General features: G+C 39.8%; 1 protein-coding gene across 5 annotated transcripts in view; it reads right to left on the bottom strand.

The window, feature by feature from the left end:
* The window catches only part of Syx1A (Syntaxin 1A), a 58,073-nt gene that overhangs the window by 24,496 nt on the left and 15,203 nt on the right, over positions 1 to 18,374 (bottom strand). For all 5 annotated transcript variants that reach the window (XM_022071816.2, XM_022071819.2, XM_022071817.2 and 2 more), the window contains exons 4-7: positions 3,879 to 3,953; positions 3,275 to 3,457; positions 2,363 to 2,436; positions 1,950 to 2,087 (exon numbers count right to left, since the gene is read on the bottom strand). In XM_022071816.2, coding sequence (XP_021927508.1) covers positions 1,950 to 2,087; positions 2,363 to 2,436; positions 3,275 to 3,457; positions 3,879 to 3,953 — 470 coding nt within the window. The remainder of the gene's footprint in view (positions 1 to 1,949; positions 2,088 to 2,362; positions 2,437 to 3,274; positions 3,458 to 3,878; positions 3,954 to 18,374) is intronic.

Below are 18,374 nucleotides of genomic sequence, written 5' to 3'. Positions count from 1 at the left end.
GTTCTGTATACATCTTTTAAATTTCTTAAACCAGACGCAGAAGTGTAACAATTAAGCTAGAACTCTTGGGATTCCGTCAGAAGAACTGTGCACTGAGATTTCTTTACGAACAGACATACATATTGTCTCTCAAATCTACAAGTTGATTTTAACTAGATTCTATTATCAAAATGGAACAACTTTTACAATCATAAGCTACATTCAAAAGATGGCCTTACATGCAGTCCCACGTTCAGCAAAAGAATTTCAGTAACTTTTGTCATGCAAGAATATTAACTGCCTTTAAAAACTGATGCAGTATGAAGTCAAGATGTTAATGTACTCACGCAAGAAAACATCAGTCTGCACCTTTTTAAGTCCTGTTATGAATATACTACACACTAACTAGAATAATTTGAAATTAACTCTATATCAAACCAAATAGAATTTGCACAATTTTAGTTTATGAGTGTATGTGAGCATAACTCCTCACAAAATTGTACTCATTATGCAAAGAAAAACGTCACACAAAAGACAACAGGAAAAATAAATATAATGAACATGCAAATTTTTCATAATCCTAAGCATTGCCTAAAAGTAAAATCTAAATGGCTCTCCTTTGCTCTGTGTACTAGAACATATTACGGCTCCCTTAATGTACAAAGCCCCAAGATTAAATCACAGCAAGTTGGATGTTAGCGATTCAATCTGAAACAACATTTAAGGCATCTTTCAAATGTAGGTCCTGTTTTGCTGGACCACTTAAGACAAATTTAAGACCTTCCTAAACACATCTTTTTACACCTGATCTTATAGATGCATTGCGTGGACTGTGCTTTCAAGTATTCCTCGATGTGAGTGTCTGAACAGTAGTCACAATACCAACAGAAACCGAATGTTATGCATATTAATGACGATTTGTTTTCATAATCCGAGGAAACAGGTAATATAAGAGGTGTCTCTACATTCTCCATTATACACATATATCATATTCAAAGCGTAGAAATGGATTTATAACTCAAATGTCTAGTGACCTATGAACGCGTCAGATCAACTTGCATTATTTTTTTAAAAAAAGAAGAAAAAACTTTGTATAAATAGCTAATAAAAACCCTTCAAGCATCAGAGTATGACATAACAAAAATACAAAATACATATATTTTCTACAAATCCTAACTTCACTGGAATTGGATACGGAAAAGAAAGAAAAAAAATACAACTACCTTATAAACTTATTTTACGTAACGTTCTGTGATAAATGAACTACGGTGATAAATACCAACTAGGGACTTGATGTGTATAAACAAAAATTATACTAAATCAGACAAAAATATTCTACACGTGAATTCCCATTATTTTATGTTATTTAAAAACAGCAACCAGCTCGAGTTTAATTTTTTAATATTTTCTGAATACCTGACAAGAAATAGCTAAGCTATCCTAGAGATCAAACACCTTAGTCAGAAATGTAACACTGCGTGCAGTTCTATGGCCTATAAATAAGTGGCTGCCATCTTGATTCATACACAAACATATGTCTAGCAATTGTCATCATACCGTTAGCACTGATCATATTACAATATAATATAAAATTTGAAGCCTTCACATTGACTGAATGAAATAAAGTCATCTAGATTGATAAGAATAAAATTAATATTATATTATCAGTTCAACTACTAACCCCAAACTCACATGGCTGAAAGCTCAAGAAGGCTTCATTAATTATACATGATGTCTAAACATCATGTTGCCGTATCTTTTTTTACTTTCAAAAAATATAATCCAGGTAAAATCTAAAGGTAATTTAAACACACTTTTTAATATTTAAAATATTGTGAAAATGATGAGTCAGAAATTTTAAATGACACCTTTTCATGTGTGATCACACTGTATTTTCTGAATTAAAGCTGGAGTTTGAGGACTATAATTTCTACAGAAACTCAAAGCAAAAACTGGACAGCTCCTCTTACCTGGTTTTCTACTAGCATTGCCATATCCATGAACATGTCGTGTAATTCCCGAATGGAATTTTCTAATTTAATTATATCAGCATGTCTTGCTTCGATATCTGCTAGCGTCTGTCTTGCTTGTTGCGTTTCCATTATTATCTGTAACCACATTGTCAATATTAAGGCTACATAAATTAAACCCAAAAAACAATAATTACTGGGGTAAAATATGCATATTTGTACATTTTGCTACAAACACTGAGAAGTCTAAAATGGCCAATAATTTCGTCAGATAGTATATTTAAACATATAACACTTCGCAGTCCATTGCTGCATGGTAACAAGCACATCAATTTGTGTCAGGTAACAAGATTTTAAAAATCAGTATCTACCGTATTTTTGTATTAACAAAATTAATGACATGTTGAGCTCACCCCTTGCGTGAATACTGCTGGGTTACCTTGCTCTAGCATTTCTTCTAATTCTTCATTGGTTGTCGTTCTACCAGCTGAAAACACAAAAGGGGCCTTTTTATGTAAAATCTTAATATATACCATTAAATATAACTTACTCCATGTGTGATATTCTTCACAACTAGAACTCTAAGCTTTGGGACCACACGGCAGATGTCCACATAAGTAATTTTCATTTATGGGGCTGGTTTTATATCAACCATTTCTAGAATAAAAAAATTGTACTATGTCACACACAATGGTAACATAAATTACACACACGTTCAAGGAAATTTTTAATTTGTCCTGTGTTTAGATGTTTATAAATTGTTTTATGAGTTGAATTCTTTATTTTACAGTAACAAAAAAAGGCGTAAAATGCAGTCATATTCCGTTCATGGTGTTTATGCTGATAAGTGACAGTGTGTTTCACCAATCTGCAGGTAATCACAGACGCATTGGTTATCTATAAAAACTCAGAACTCCAATTAGTAATACCTATTTCTTCAATTAAGCACAGCTGTGATTAATATACTGGCCACTGGAAAACACTACAATCATCCTGATGAAATGAAAATGAAAAGATTTAGTTCTCAACATTTTAAATTAATGACAGCATCTACAGTGAACAGCTGCTGAAGTAGTTCCAAATGTTGTCCATAAAATGGCTTTAAAATAAATACTGATAATCATCGTGAACTATACTAGAACACGGAGAAACCGAACAGATTTCTTTAAGTATCTATATTTCATGCTTATATTCTTAACAGCATGACAGAAAAGTATTTTAACATTGGAAATAACTGGACTAAATTTAAAAAAAATCTAAAAGTTAAACTTAAGGGTTATCACTTCGTTGTACCAGTAGCAAAACGAATGGAATATTGTACTTACTAATCTCAAGTTGCCTCTGTATCCGCCCCTTACATCGCTCCCTATAATCGGTCTGTGTCCGATTATACTCGGTCATCACCTCAACAAATTTCCGTGACAACGTAGAATGTTGTGTTTTCCGTATCCTCAGATCAGCCGAGGATTTATTTGATTGTTCCTCTTGTTCTACGGCTTGTTCTATGACTGTAACCAAGACACACGACAAAATTAATAAAACTACATGAGTGAAATCTTATGACTTAAACATTTCTAATACAAACACCTCTGAAATAAAATAAAACTCAAAGATGGTTGTTTACTGGGTTGTTGCACTGTGCAGTCTGGAAGAAGTTTACTGGTGCCTCAAAAGGTTGTTCCTGTCCTTAAAATTTCATGCCTGAAATTTAATGCATAACTTCATCTTTTAGGGACAGGCCATATCAAATTTTGAAAATGTCCCAATTTTTCAGTAAATATCCCAGAAAGCTGAACATCGACCTAGTCATTTTCAAATAAAGCATACATTTGCAAGCTCTTTAATGTTGTTTCATGCATGTCAATTTGGATCCGAGACTTGACTACATTCAACGCGATTTTATTAAGAAAGTGGTAATTTAAAACGTACCCTTTAATTTGGCACGGACTTTGTTGGCAGTTTTTTTAATATCAGCCATTAAATCCTCCAACTCCTGTTTGACCTCTGAAACAAACAGATACAATAATTAAACATAAAAACATCACATAATCAATGTACGAACAACACATTCTAATGATCTGCACTGCTTCTATTTAAAAGGCACGCAGATGAAAAATGCATATGAAATTTTAGTTGATGTTTCCCCACACAACAGGCAATTCTCATATTCGAATCTGACACAGCTTCAAACATGAATTATCACAGGTGACCAATGACGGAAATGATGAATTTGGTAAACGAGAAAGAAGAAACAAGCGATTATCTTCAGCACAACTGTATCTACTGCTGTATTCATTTGTCCAAACAGATACAAAACTAGGATCTGAAAAGAGGAAAGTACATTATCTAGAATATAAAATAAACAAACAAACAAACTATTAACACTATAAAAAAGACACTAGTGTCATATGCGTTTAAACCTCAAGAGGTCATCATCAGTGGCAACAGGGAAATTAATTCATTTAATCATTTTGATTAAATGAATTAATGTTAATAGTTTGTTTGTTTGTTTGTTTGCTTATTTTATATTCTAATACACTACACGGTATGCAATGTTTTAAGATTTTTACATTATCCAGGTTTTTCTTTATTTTTCTCACAGTACACAGTCATTGGTTCCTTAAACAGCATCAACCAGTTTGTAATGGTGAAGTGTTGTGTTTCATTTGTGATATAGACTGAATTATTAAATATTATTTTGATGAACCTCACAGGCTTCAAAGGGTTAAATGACATACAGCACGATCTGCGGAAATTCCATAAATTAATGATTGACATAACACCACCAGCATATTCACGCCCATGGCATGTGCTGGTTACAGAAATGTGTGACAGCAACTACAGGAATAAATAAGCACGTACACATCGAGTCGTGAATTAGTATTATGAGATATAATAATTTGTAACGAGTGCCTTCAACAGAACGTTTATATTTTTTTTTTCAAATTTCATTTTGAACGGGATTGGCCATGCGTTACAAAAGTCTGCACAATCAAACTAAAGCTGTTAAAGAAGGGATTTAAAAAGGTTTCTGATTAGTGTGGTCGTTAGTGGTTTCAGATTCAAGTCAAAGAGACTAAAAAATAATTCCTTACCGCACAAATTCCCTTAATGCATATCGTACACATGCAGATGCATTCTCAAAAATCCAGCGTTAAGAAAACTTCCATCACGTCATAGAGGAAGTTCATAATGAAAACATGTATTATAACATAAGTAATGTATCTGTTATCACAAACTATTATGAAAGATACAACAGATAATTTTATGAAATAGTCTAATTTGTAGGAAGGGTGTCGTTACAACTTGGCATCACATCGACATTAAGAATTTTGCCCAGTTTCAACAGCGCTCTCATTTCTCATGAGATGATGCTTCTGAGAAATGTAATATTCTGAGAGAAATAAATGAAGAATCATAAAGATAAAAATTACATCTTCATCCCCACCCAAGTGCCTTGCAAACTCAATGAAGTCCTGTCTGTGGGTGGAAGCCTTGGAACCGACGTAAGGGGAGTGGGGGGTTTGGAGAGATTCAAGGAGGGACTCCCCAACTACGTCACGGTTGAGCATCAGACTGCATGACGTCACACTACGCCACAATCCATCCACCCACGCAATTTGATAACGGGAAAGGAGTGGGTCCGGGGGGTGGGGGTGGGGGTGCACACGCAACGGGGGACAGCCCCAGCCAGCAGCTAGGGCAAGGCTACGAGAGACTGTTATATCGATTGCAACAGGATGGTCCTGCACTATTCAGATCCGACCCCACAACATCTGTGGCTCTCTGGCCCACCTTCACCTGCAAGGAAGGAGAGAGTAACACACTTTTGGCGACTTCGAGGAAATTCTGGCCGAGTACCGCCGAATGATTCAAATGCCAAAATTTTTCAAGGGTCAGCTGGGAGCACAACGATAATTCTTCCTGCTTTTCGTTCCGACCGTTTTGTCACCTGGGAGGCCGTCGACTATTTCAAAATTCGTCCAATCTTCGTGGTACGAGTCTCACGAAATCTTTGACACTTCTCCGCTGGATTAAAAAAAAATCGCAATTAAAAAAGTAAACATCTGCATACGCCAGATTTAAAAAAAATGGGCAGTTCCCACCTAACGCCCCCACATTCTTTCTGTCAGATAAGCTGGAGTCATGAAACACGGCAAACACAACGCCTCTGATTTCATATCCGATATGAAGAACAAATGGGTCCCCAAAAACCGCCACTGGACATGACCTGAGATAGTTCACCCACCTCTTATCCACACAACTCGCTTAAGATTCTTCTTAATGTTATCTACTCATCTCCTCGGCCTGAAAAATGGCAGCGTCCCAAGAAATTTTCATACCAAAATTCTTTATGCATTCTTGTGTCCCCAATCCTAGGCGAATTCCCAGGCTTGATGTATGAATGTCCAGTATATTAACTTATATATCAATTTATTTATTGACCTGAAGGAATAATTCCTGCGTTATTGTGCATCAAATTAACTTGGAACAGCATAAATTAGTACCTTATTCAGATTATTACTTTCCAGCACTTACTGATTCTCTTGTACACCCCTGATGACATATTCCGCCGACTCGAAAACCATCAGAGAAATGTTCGCTTTTCGATTTTACAATTAAAATCGCGAATGTTCTGAATATGTAGGTATAGAACACAAAAATCATAATTAATCAATTCGACGGTACAAATGTATCGACCTCTATGATGTTCAGATCGGTAATTAATAAACATTGCAGCTGGGAACTAATCAGAGACTTCACACACACGCTGTGCGTCGAGAAACGCACGTGACAGCGGCAACTGTTAATTAAAACGGTAACAAATAAAGTTAATTAAAAAATCATTTGCATTTGTGTGCTGTTGCGACCGGCAATTAACAACTAGTGGGGGGGGGGCATTAATAAATACGCTTTGCTGTGAACAAGGACCCAGTGTAACATTTAAGAAGTTGGGAAATGTACGCACTGCGCAAACAATTACGGTGGTCGCCCAGCATCTCTGACCTTTCCGTTCGTGAATAGCTCAAGTTCCGAGAGACCTGTCTGGGGCGGTATCCGTCGCTTGTGAGTGTGGGTGCGAACACGTCATCACGGAAAAGTCACCCTCCCCCCACTGGGGGTGGGGGGTCATACGCCCACGTGGTAGCGCGGCTGGTCGGGGATTCCCCAACCAGAAACACGCGAAGTGCCCTTTACCGTTGCAAGATTTTGACCAAAATTGAAATGTGCCAAATAAATTTTAGGAAATCTCCCCCCCCCCCCCCCCAACACAAATTTTAATTAAAATCCGTTCTGCTGCTTCGAATTATTACATTTGGAATGACAAACACGGCAAAGCAAAGAGGTGATTTTTTTTATAGCTTTCAGTTGCGAGAAGGCATTAAAGAAATGAAGGCTGAGATATAAAAAAAAATTATAATTATAAATTTATAAACGAGAAACTTCGTTACCAAATTGAGGCTTGTGTTAAGAACAGAGTGACGAGGGGAGAATTTGCAACGGAGAAGACGAGCTCCATAATCTGTACACTTCAATAAATATTATCAGGACGATCAAGGAAAGAATAAATAAAAACAGACAGGATACGATGGATCTTAAATAAATAGGATTGCAGGGGTGCTGCTTCGAATTATTACATTTGGAATGACAAACACGGCAAAGGAAAAAGGTGATTTTTTTTATAGCTTTCAGTTGCGAGAAGGCATTAAAGAAATGAAGGCTGAGATATAAAAAAAAATTATAATTATAAATTTATAAACGAGAAACTTCGTTACCAAATTGAGGCTTGTGTTAAGAACAGAGTGACGAGGGGAGAATTTGCAACGGAGAAGACGAGCTCCATAATCTGTACACTTCAATAAATATTATCAGGACGATCAAGGAAAGAATAAATAAAAACAGACAGGATACGATGGATCTTAAATAAATAGGATTGCAGGGGTGTACACTGGATAAATTCAGCTGAGGAAAGGGCCCAGAGGCGATTTGCTACGAACACGATAGTGAAACTTACGGCCCCCCAAAAAATACGCAGGGGATCTTTTGACTAGATAAGCAACTACTGGGTTCTCAAGGACTCTTCCAGACGCAGTCCGCACTCTGAATGGTCCTCAATTAGAGGCAAGTGAAACACGCCGTGACCTCGTTCACGTCGATGACGGCTGTCAACCGTGAAAGACTGCGAGACACTGCCGTGCATAATGTTTTCCGATTACGAGAACGGTCTATTGTGCCAGAGCCTGGGATACGCAAGCACTCAGATACAGTAGAAAGACGCTGACAATACATATAAAAGACTTCAAAACAGAAACTTCTCTACCAGATACACGGCGCTACAACTCAGAAGACAGTCATCTTCGTACTCGCCGCCTTCAGAGCCTCAAATTCTACTTGCGATAATTTACACTGGGAAATCATAATATTAAAATGGATCTCGAAGAAATGGAATCTGATAGTGGGACCGGACATAACTGGTCACGGATATGGTCCATTGGCGGGCTCTTCCATAAACGACGGCAAATTTTTAGACTGCCTAAGCAACTAATAGCTTATCTGTAATACTTTATAAAACAGAAAACAAAATAAATAAAACTAAAGAACAGAAACGAAAAATTCCTGTAGATGCCTTTCCTAGTATTCTTCATTCTACAATCATTAAGAATCAAACGCATTTTTTGGTTAATTACAAGATGAAATGCAGTCTGAGCCTCCCTCCCCCCCATCCAATGAAACAACGGAGTAAAAAGGGCAGCGAAGGTTCGTGAACTTGACTGACGGAACTATTAAAAGACTCTCGAACGCTGTGTTAACAGTTGAAAATCGCCTGCAGACTTTTTCCAAGTGCTCGACCTTCGTCATCATCGATGGTACGGGCGGGGGAGGCAATTAAGAGCGACTTGTGAAGGCTATTAAGAGACCGCACAGACGAAAATTAAAACTATTCGTCACGCAGTATTACGAGATTAAAGCGGAGGGCCCCCATCTTTAATGTTCCCCTATCAAAATTAACATTCGCGTCTCCACCACACCACATTTTACGAGAAGACACAAATGCAGACGCGTTCAGTTCACCGATAAACGTCACTCCTCTAAAACAGTGTTCCCCAAACTCCCCCCTCCTTGGGCCACTTCATAAGTTCCTAGGGGTTTTGGCGGTCCACTTCATAATACTTCTGCCCGTTATCTAAAAAGTGCAATGTGCTGTGATGCAGAGGCTAAAGATAAACATAGAGTAATGTGTATTTATGTGTGTGTCTGCGTGTACGCATATACAGAGTGTCCCAAAAGTTGCTATACACATAAGATTAAAACTGCGTATTATAATATTCATATATACTTTTGGGACACCCTGTATATTCTTCAAACAAATTCCCACATACAATTCCAATGTATTTTCTTTTAATATGGATCCCACATCACGCTCAGGGATCAAGAGGTTGCATGGAGTGGTAACTATAAGTACCACCTGCATTAATAATTAATTGACGGAGGCAGTTCGCGCCTCTGAAACGTCGGTCGATATCTACCAAACTACGTGGCGTATTAGCCCAGATGACGGCCGGGAAAACATCAAATCTCAACACAAAAATGCTAATTAATTTCGTTAAAAAGAAAGAGGCACTCACGAAATTACAACCTGAACAGATCTCAGAGTAAAACGTTTCAGAAACGAAGAAAACCCCTCAGCTGGAAACGCCTTGTGTATTCGTAAAAATGATCAGACAAATTTAAGAGAAAATATCCGAGAAAGAATTGCAAGTTTGCGTAAAAGTATGGAGAGAGAATAAGAAGAAGAAATAGAACTCGAGTACTTGGCATTTCAAGAGGAGCCTTCCTTTGACGTCAAGGATACCCTAGATCAGCGTTTGAGAGGGAGGGAGAGGGGGGGGAAGGTGCTACAAAAAGGTAAAAGTCTAAAATCTTTACTCATGCCACTTGAACACAAAACCCTTTATCGATTTCTTGGCTTAAAAGTTAGGACCCCCCCCCCCCCCCACACACACACACGCAGTGAAAATGGAGTCTGAATACATTATGCAAAAATAATACCAACTCAAAAGGATTAGAAACGTATTACGTGGCCAGAATCTCAGGGATGTGGAATCGAAACTAGGCGACACGACGCCTGCCTTATGCATAATTCTATAGCACCATTTGCAAAAAAATTCGCTGTTCTCAATTGAGATTAGAAGAGAGAGAGAGAGAGAGAGAGACTGATGCCATCTCTTCCACTGCGTTCGGCAGAACGAAGAAAACTCGACAAGCCACAAATTTAATGTAGTTCCCCGTACGACACACAACAGCAGTGTCACTTAGATAATTTTACAAAGCTTCAACTACAATTTTTAATAAAAAAAAACCCATATCGTAGAAGTATACAATTCACACTTAATACGCGTGTTCCGCGAAATAAATTATAATCCGCATTCATAAATAAAACTAAATTTACTCTAAAGTTGTTCACCTCCCGGACTCTGGTACACATTGGACATGAGGCTAGAAAAAAAATCCTTTATCCCCGTCGGGGATCGAACCCCAATCGTCCAACCCGTATTCAGTCACTGTAATGACTGAGCTAACCGGCTCTTTTGCATTTAAATCACTTCATTCAAAACGCTGGGCAGACAGGCAACCAAATGCAAGTTATTAAAGACAGCAATTATATCAGATGATTCAATATCTCTGTGATCGACGCATACATAAAGCTTAACAGCCTGCAACTGGATAGATTCGGCAACTTCTCCACCTCCCCTGTACGGCGGGCACGTCTCCACGGTATTAACAGGCGAATGCGTGAAACGAAAAAATGAGACCAGAGTCTCTAGGTACCAGACCGTTCTGTACGCAGCGTAATTGCCTTATCCCACACGATAAGCTAGGCTTCTGAGATCTTCGTGTTTCTGCAATTCCCCTAAATAACTTAAGACCTGCTTGTCGACACCGAGGTTAACCCCTTGAAAAAGTATGGCGGTCGTCCGAACAGAACAGCCATGAATATGAGTCGCTGTGCCCTCATGATGGATGCAATAAGCATCTCCGCAACGTCGATCAATTTATATCAGACGACATGAAGCAGCAGCCATCTTAATTTAAATCTTGCAACAAAGGCCTAAACAAAATATAAAATACAAACACTGAACACAGATTTACTTTCGAATTTTAATATCATCTATAAATTTCAACCTTTTGCCCTGAAAAGCAAGACATTTACATCGTAACTGCTTACAGCATGAGATACATAAACACACGTCAAATGTTATCTTAAATGGCGGTTCTCGCAAAAGTTTTTTGATAAAATCGTGTAAATAAATTTGTCAGTATTTAGAACAGAATGGATATTCACATAAACCGACTCGCACAAAACTTCTAAAGAAATTAAGACGACTCTACCAAACATTTCATTAATGGAATCCTTGTTTTATGGCGCCATAAACCATCACAGAGTGCAGACATCCCGCCTAACCACATGTGAAACATGAAAATAAAAATAAATGCTCGCAGACTTTAAATTGAATGAGAAACAAGCTATAAGTGCTCTATCCTTTGCTGGTGATCAATCACCAAAAACCAGAGTCGACCACTCCAAAAAACAGTCATAAAGTTAGAAAAGGCTCGAGCCAAATTCCTGGAGAGGAAAATGTGTACAAAACTAATTTTCTTTTAATTTCAACAACAAACCCTCCAACCAAGAAGCGACTTTATTTTCAACTTTCTTTCCGCTGAAGATTATTTCTCCCGCAAACCGCAGTGCTCAACGTATTGATTTCAAAGCGTATCTTCGTATTTACCAAGGGGACCCCCCCCCCCCCCAACCCTGTTGATCCTACCCTCGTCGTCACCTGTTGATGGGGGTTAACCGCTGCAGTATGAGCCAAACGCGTTCCCACCCCATTCAGCTGGCACTTGGAACGGCGTCTCCAGCAGCACGCAGACATCACAGCGAGATCGAAACACATAACACAGGTCGCTTTATGCGTGAAATAACTCTCACACGTACGATTTTATTTTTCATTTGGTCGCATGATCAAAAATCTACCACCGCGGGTCTGTCTGTAACGTTCCTGAGTCGGAGTACGTACATTTTCACCGACACCACCAAAAAAATTGCTTCCGACTCCGACAGCCCTGCTTTAAACTTCAGATAATAACAGCGGTCAGACTACAAAATAACAGGGGTTTTCTCAATTCCTGTTTCTCGTAATTTAATCTCGAAACTAATTCTGATTCGATGTTTACTGCTGGCAGGAATATAAATCCTGAAACGTTTCCAAAAAACTTATTAGCATATAAAGAGGTTCATCTTATATTAAAAACGACGCTGTATAGCTATATTTACCCGTGACTGAGAAACTGTTCAACGACGAAACCACAATACTAACTAACTAGATGGCTTACGGAACCCGAAGGTTCATCACCGAATTAACCAAAGCCCTCCACCGGACCCTGTCCTGGACCAATAAAATCCAATCTCCTTCAACTCCTATCTCCCATAGATCCCGCCTGAGATTATCCTCCCATCTACGTCTAGGTCTCCCCAGAGGTCTCTTCCCCTCAGGCTTCCCAAATAGTGGACCCAACCAACCAGATGGCTTACGGAACCCGAAGGTTCATCACCGAATTAACCAAAGCCCTCCACCGGACCCTGTCCTGGGCCAACAAAATCCAGTCTCCTTCAACTCCTATCTCCCATAGATCCCGCCTGAGATTATCCTCCCATCTACGTCTAGGTCTCCCCAGAGGTCTCTTCCCCTCAGGCTTCCCAAATAGTGGACCCAACCAACCAGATGGCTTACGGAACCCGAAGGTTCATCACCGAATTAACCAAAGCCCTCCACCGGACCCTCCACTGTGCCAACAAAACCCAGTCTCCTTCGACTCCTATCTCCCATAGATCCCGCCTGACATTATCCTCCCATCTACGTCTAGGTCTCCCCAGAGGTCTCTTCCCCTCAGGCTTCCCAAATAGTGGACCCAACCAACCAGATGGCTTACGGAACCCGAAGGTTCATCACCGAATTAACCAAAGCCCTCCACCGGACCCTGTCCTGGGCCAACAAAATCCAGTCTCCTTCAACTCCTATCTCCCATAGATCCCGCCTAAGATTATCCTCCCATCTACGTCTAGGTCTCCCCAGAGGTCTCTTCCCCTCAGGCTTCCCAACCAATACCCGGTGCACACCTCTTGTCCCATCCATGCGCGCTACATCCTCCTCCCATCTCATTCTTCTCGACTTAATCACCCTGACAATATTGAGGGAGGAGTACAGATTTTTAAGCTCATCATTATGCAGTTTTCTCCATGCCCCATCGTCTTCTCTCCTAGGCCCAAATATCCTCCTCAACACCTGCAATCTGTATTCCTCCCTCTGAGTGAGAGACCATGTTTCGCACCCGTACAAAACAACAGGCAGAATTATCGTTTTGTATACTTTAATCTTCAGGTTGAAACCACAATACCACAAAGAAAAACTGAGTAAATGGACGAAACGCAACACGCAGATGCGTGACAAAAGTGCGTAACCTCTCGGACGAAATCAGTGACCAATAGAAATAAATTGGTTCTGCCTCACTGAGGGAGTCTTTAAAAAAGAATCACTTACAGACATCGACACGGGCTGGGGTCAGGTCAAGGTCGAATCCACAACTCGTAATTCAACACGCATTATAAATCACTGTCGATCTGACCAATAAATTGCAAGCGATAGACGTTCTCCGCCACAATCAATCCATGATTGTGATGCTATCAGTCTGCGTCTATCGATCAAGGGTAAACGATTCTTATCACATACAGAAAAAAGGCGAATGTACAAGAAGAGAAAATTTCAATGCAGTTTTTTTTTAAACTCCGGCTTTCATGTGCGAACGTGTTGGTATATACAGTTGCTACGTTTAGCAAGAATACACTGCTTCAACCCTCCAAAACACTGATACCTACCTACTCGTCCTCACGGTGTTACTACCTAGAACACCAACATCCACATATTCGCGAACCACGAGAATACCAAATCTCGTAAACAAATTACATTATTTTTTCCTGAACAGACTTACAGAGTGACTTATGACTCATTACAAACTGTTTTCAATATCTCTACTTATAAATACGAAATGATCAATTCGAAAGCATTTTCCTTCGAAAAATACAATACACTATAATTACAAAGAAAACATTAGCAAGTCTCTCTTCGGCAAGTTATCTCATTTTGTTACGCGAAACAAAAACATTTGCAAAGTACAGCTTTCTTGTTACATTTCCTCCAACTTCTTGGAACTAAGCACAGAATATATTTATTTTGTACAGTCTATACACAAACGTTTGAAGTTTATTGGTGTTGTAAAAATTATATAATATTAAAACGTTTTAATATTATATAATTTTTACAACACCAATAAACTTCAAACGTTTGTGTATAGACTGTACAAAATAAATATATTTAATCAAACACAAACATGACGCATATAAGATACAAATTAAGCACAGAATATTTACATTCTTAGCCTTTTTGGCTGCCGAATGGACAGTTCTGCTCTTCTTAACGACAAATCTACAGGGTATTTATAAAAAGACACTCCAATGTTAATTGTATATTAAAATAATAATATAATTACCTAAGTACGCAGAAAACAAATGTATTTGGCGTCTCTTGAGTTCCTTGGTTTTCGGAGACTGACAGCCATGTAAAAAAGTTTTCAATATGTCCACCGTCGGCGTCCAAGGTTACCTGCAACCGACGCCAGAGATTTCGCTCAACTTCAGCTGGAATGTCTTCACTGACGCTGATCAATGCTGCTGCAAACGATCTTGGACGCTGATGGTGGGCATAATTACTTTTCCTTTTACGTCGCTGTCAATCTCCCAAGACTACGGAACCCAGAGACACAAAATACGCCGATGTTTGCTATTTAGCGAGGTAATTATCTGCAATTAAAACGTAAGCGACTTTTCAGAAACACCCTGTATTAACCAAGAGAACGATTACACTTTACGTGTCAACATGAACTCGGGTTAGAAGTTAAAAAAAATCGTCCGAATCGATGGCTACTGGAGGGAATTCTCAACCTTTCCTTCCTTTTAGGAGGCGATAGAAATATCTTTGTCGAGGTCAGCAGGAGACCCATGATTCTGCTGACCAGGTCAAGTGAGGTCAAATGGAACGAAGCGTCATGGTTGATCGAGGTCATGCCACGTTCATAGACGGAGACATGCATCGCCTTCGGGGGGGGGGGGGGGGGGCAGCAATGAAACGGGCTGAGAGGCAGGGATCAGGGAGGTGAAACCAATGGCGAGTGAAATAATCACATTTTCCACACAGTCCGTCTATTCCACGAACTGGAAGCAAAATTTAAACGATTTGTATGAGGAAGACAATCTCGTTTAAGTTCCTCTGGAGTTCGCAACGACGCACTGTGGACAAGAGGCACAGCGGCTTTCAGAACAGCGTCGCGACGTTGACAAGGAATAAGCTGGACTTTCCAGGCATCAAACAGCTCTGTGACTTGAGAGTTGAGTGACGATACGGCGACGATTTTGACGTAAGAGCCGGGGATATGGGGGTAACGGAGACTTGACTTCAATTTCCGCCTTCTACGTCGTGGCAGACTGGCACAGATTCTATTTGCCGAATGCGTGGGTGTACATTTTTCACGACCTCATTCATGGCATAAGCCCCCGCCTAGATCATCCTTCTTGATTTGATCAGTTTTTCATCACAAACTATAACGTTATTTATGTGAGATTTGAGGTTTTCACAGCGGTGAGTATGAGTCTTCTGGGTTGTTGCGCTGTGTAGTCTCGTCGATGTTAACCAACGTTTCGGAGGTCATACTGCCTCCGTCATCAGGGCGATGAGTATGAAGATATCCGTCTTCTGGGTTGTTGCGCTGTGTAGTCTGCTCGATGTTAACCAACGTTTCAGAGGTCATACTGCCTCCGTCATCAGAGTATGAAAATTTCCGTCTTCTGGGTTGTTGCGCTGTGTAGTCTGGTCGATGTTTACCAACGTTTCAGAGGTCATACTGACTCCGTCATCAGAGTATGAAGAGTTCTGTCTTCTGGGTTGTTGCGCTGTGTAGTCTGGTCGATGTTTACCAACGTTTCAGAGGTCATACTGACTCCGTCATCAGAGTATGAAGATTTCTGTCTTCTGGGTTGTCGCCCTGATGACGGAGGCAGTATGACCTCTGAAATGTTGGTTAACATCGACCAGACTACACAGCGCAACATCCCAGAAGACAGAAATCTTTATAATGTTATTCCTTTTGGAATTCTCTTCGTCACCTTGCCACTTCCTCTCTCTCTCTCTCTCTCTCTCTCTCTCTCTCTCTCTGAGGTTCAAACATTGTACGCAGAAACCTGCTCTCAAATACCATCAATCCATGAATCTACGATATTACTTTTTCTTATAACAAACTTTCGCATCCACACAAAACAATGGGTAAAATTAAACCTTGTGTGCATTTTTAATCTTCCAGTTTCTAGGCAAAAGACTAAAAAAACAACAACAACCCAACGTCGTTTCGCGGTTAGCACTCCTGCTTCATATTCGGCAGGTCCCGGGTTCAAATCTCGGCCTGGAGGTCGGCTACCATAACTGAGACTTTTCGTGGTTTTCCTCAGTTACTCCAGGACAGTGCCTTAAATTACAGCCACGACAGCTTCCTTCCATATCCTTTCCAATTCGTCAATTCGCACACTACAAACGGGGGGAAAAACTGCGACTTTTTGCTGGAAACTTCCAACTTTTTCTTCAAGGTTGAACAGTAATATATTACAAGTATCTGAGTCGTGTAAATAAACACGTTTCATGATTTTTGTATTGACCTCGTCTTCCCGCGGGAACCTAATCACGTCAGAGATAAGAGGTCAACACCAGGTCAAGTCCGTAGTTAACTACTGAGGTCGTATGGTCTGGCGGCCAGCCGCTAGGCGTACTATCGATTCTTCTACAACTGCTGGGGGTGTCAAGCAGGGCGCCACTCGGGGGGAGGTTGGAACCCCCAGGAGAATTGACACAGATTTTACTGTTTAATCATCCCATTATAAGTGACGCTGCTCTTGGGTGTGGAATTAGAAAATGAATATTAAAGAAGGTTTCAAATTATGCAGGCTCACTAAGACCTGGTGCGATCTCTCTACTTTCCAAACAACTGACAGACAACAAGCGAGATGACAAATCCTTCAGATATTTCTGCTTTTCATCCATTCGCGAACATCCTGTAGCTTCAGTCCATCACACTAATTAATAGGAAACATGACATCCCACGGCTAGGACCTAACAATCGCTTACAACTGTAAATATTTCACAGAATGATGCCGTTATGATTGTAAGTAGTGATTTCGTGAGCCTTAGTTTTTCGTTAACAAAACTAATTAGGCTACAAATTGTGACTCGAGTAGGAATCGATCGTGTGCCTATCTAGGCACGATCATAACATGCTTAAGTCCTGAGATAAACTGAATTGCAGAGTCAGAGAAGTCTATGAAAGGAGACAGAGTGATTCATGAGTTTTTCCTGGAATTGCTTGTTAACAGAAAGCTATTTCAGAACTTCGTCCCAAATTGTAATTACAGCGGACTATTATTTCTACTGGGAAATGTATACGCATCAATGGAGACACGTGGGGTTCAATTCTGAAAGGGACAGCGTCCGTCGACAAAATAAATTAAACATGAGACGGAAAAACACGAGTTGACGTTCTCAATAAATGTATCGCTGGTTCATCCCTTATCAATCTCCAAGAAAAAGTAGGCTTAAAAGATTTCTGACAATCCCGGAGTTAAAATTCTTGTCGTCACACTCGTCATGAAAATGGTCCATTTATCACTATCTGCTAAATTTGACAACTGCCGTTCAGAAATCTGACTAAACGATCCATAAGCTTTATTCTGATAAGTGAGATCGTTCAATTAATGTCAAAATATAACTTAGGCATCCCCCCCTCTCTCTCTCTCACGAGATAAAAAGCAAAACTCGCATCTGACTGTTCTACACGCCAGTAAATTGTCTTCATTATCACAAAACATTATCTACGGAATCATAATCTTATCAGATATAACAGTACGGCAGTCAGAATACCACGTAAGAGTCACAATGTGTTACTGGCAGGGGATCTTGATTTTTCACAACTCTGAATCATCAATATCAGTCAGCGAAACGTCGTGTAATTTGCTCAAAGCTCACACAAATCGGCAACGATCAGGTGATAATGAGAGAAGCACAATCAGCCTGTTACGTGGCCTCCGGACCGCTGTGAAAACAGGGGTGACCAAACCACTCACAGAGCCCAATTTATTCACGTCGAAACGCATGAAGTTTTAACACGATTTGCTGTAACGACATTACTAAAAATTTCAATTCATTTTCTGCCATGTCAGACAACTCGTGGGGCCGTTGTTTCTCCACCCCTTCTCTACAGAGAACCTCA

This window comes from Zootermopsis nevadensis, unplaced genomic scaffold (assembly GCF_977971745.1).
Source record: "Zootermopsis nevadensis isolate Lab colony 2312 unplaced genomic scaffold, Znev_1.0 Znev_ptg000015l, whole genome shotgun sequence".
NCBI classification, from domain to species: Eukaryota; Metazoa; Arthropoda; class Insecta; order Blattodea; family Termopsidae; genus Zootermopsis; species Zootermopsis nevadensis.
The sequence above is the reverse complement of the archived record's forward strand: the minus strand, read 5'-3'. Positions and strand labels throughout refer to the sequence as shown.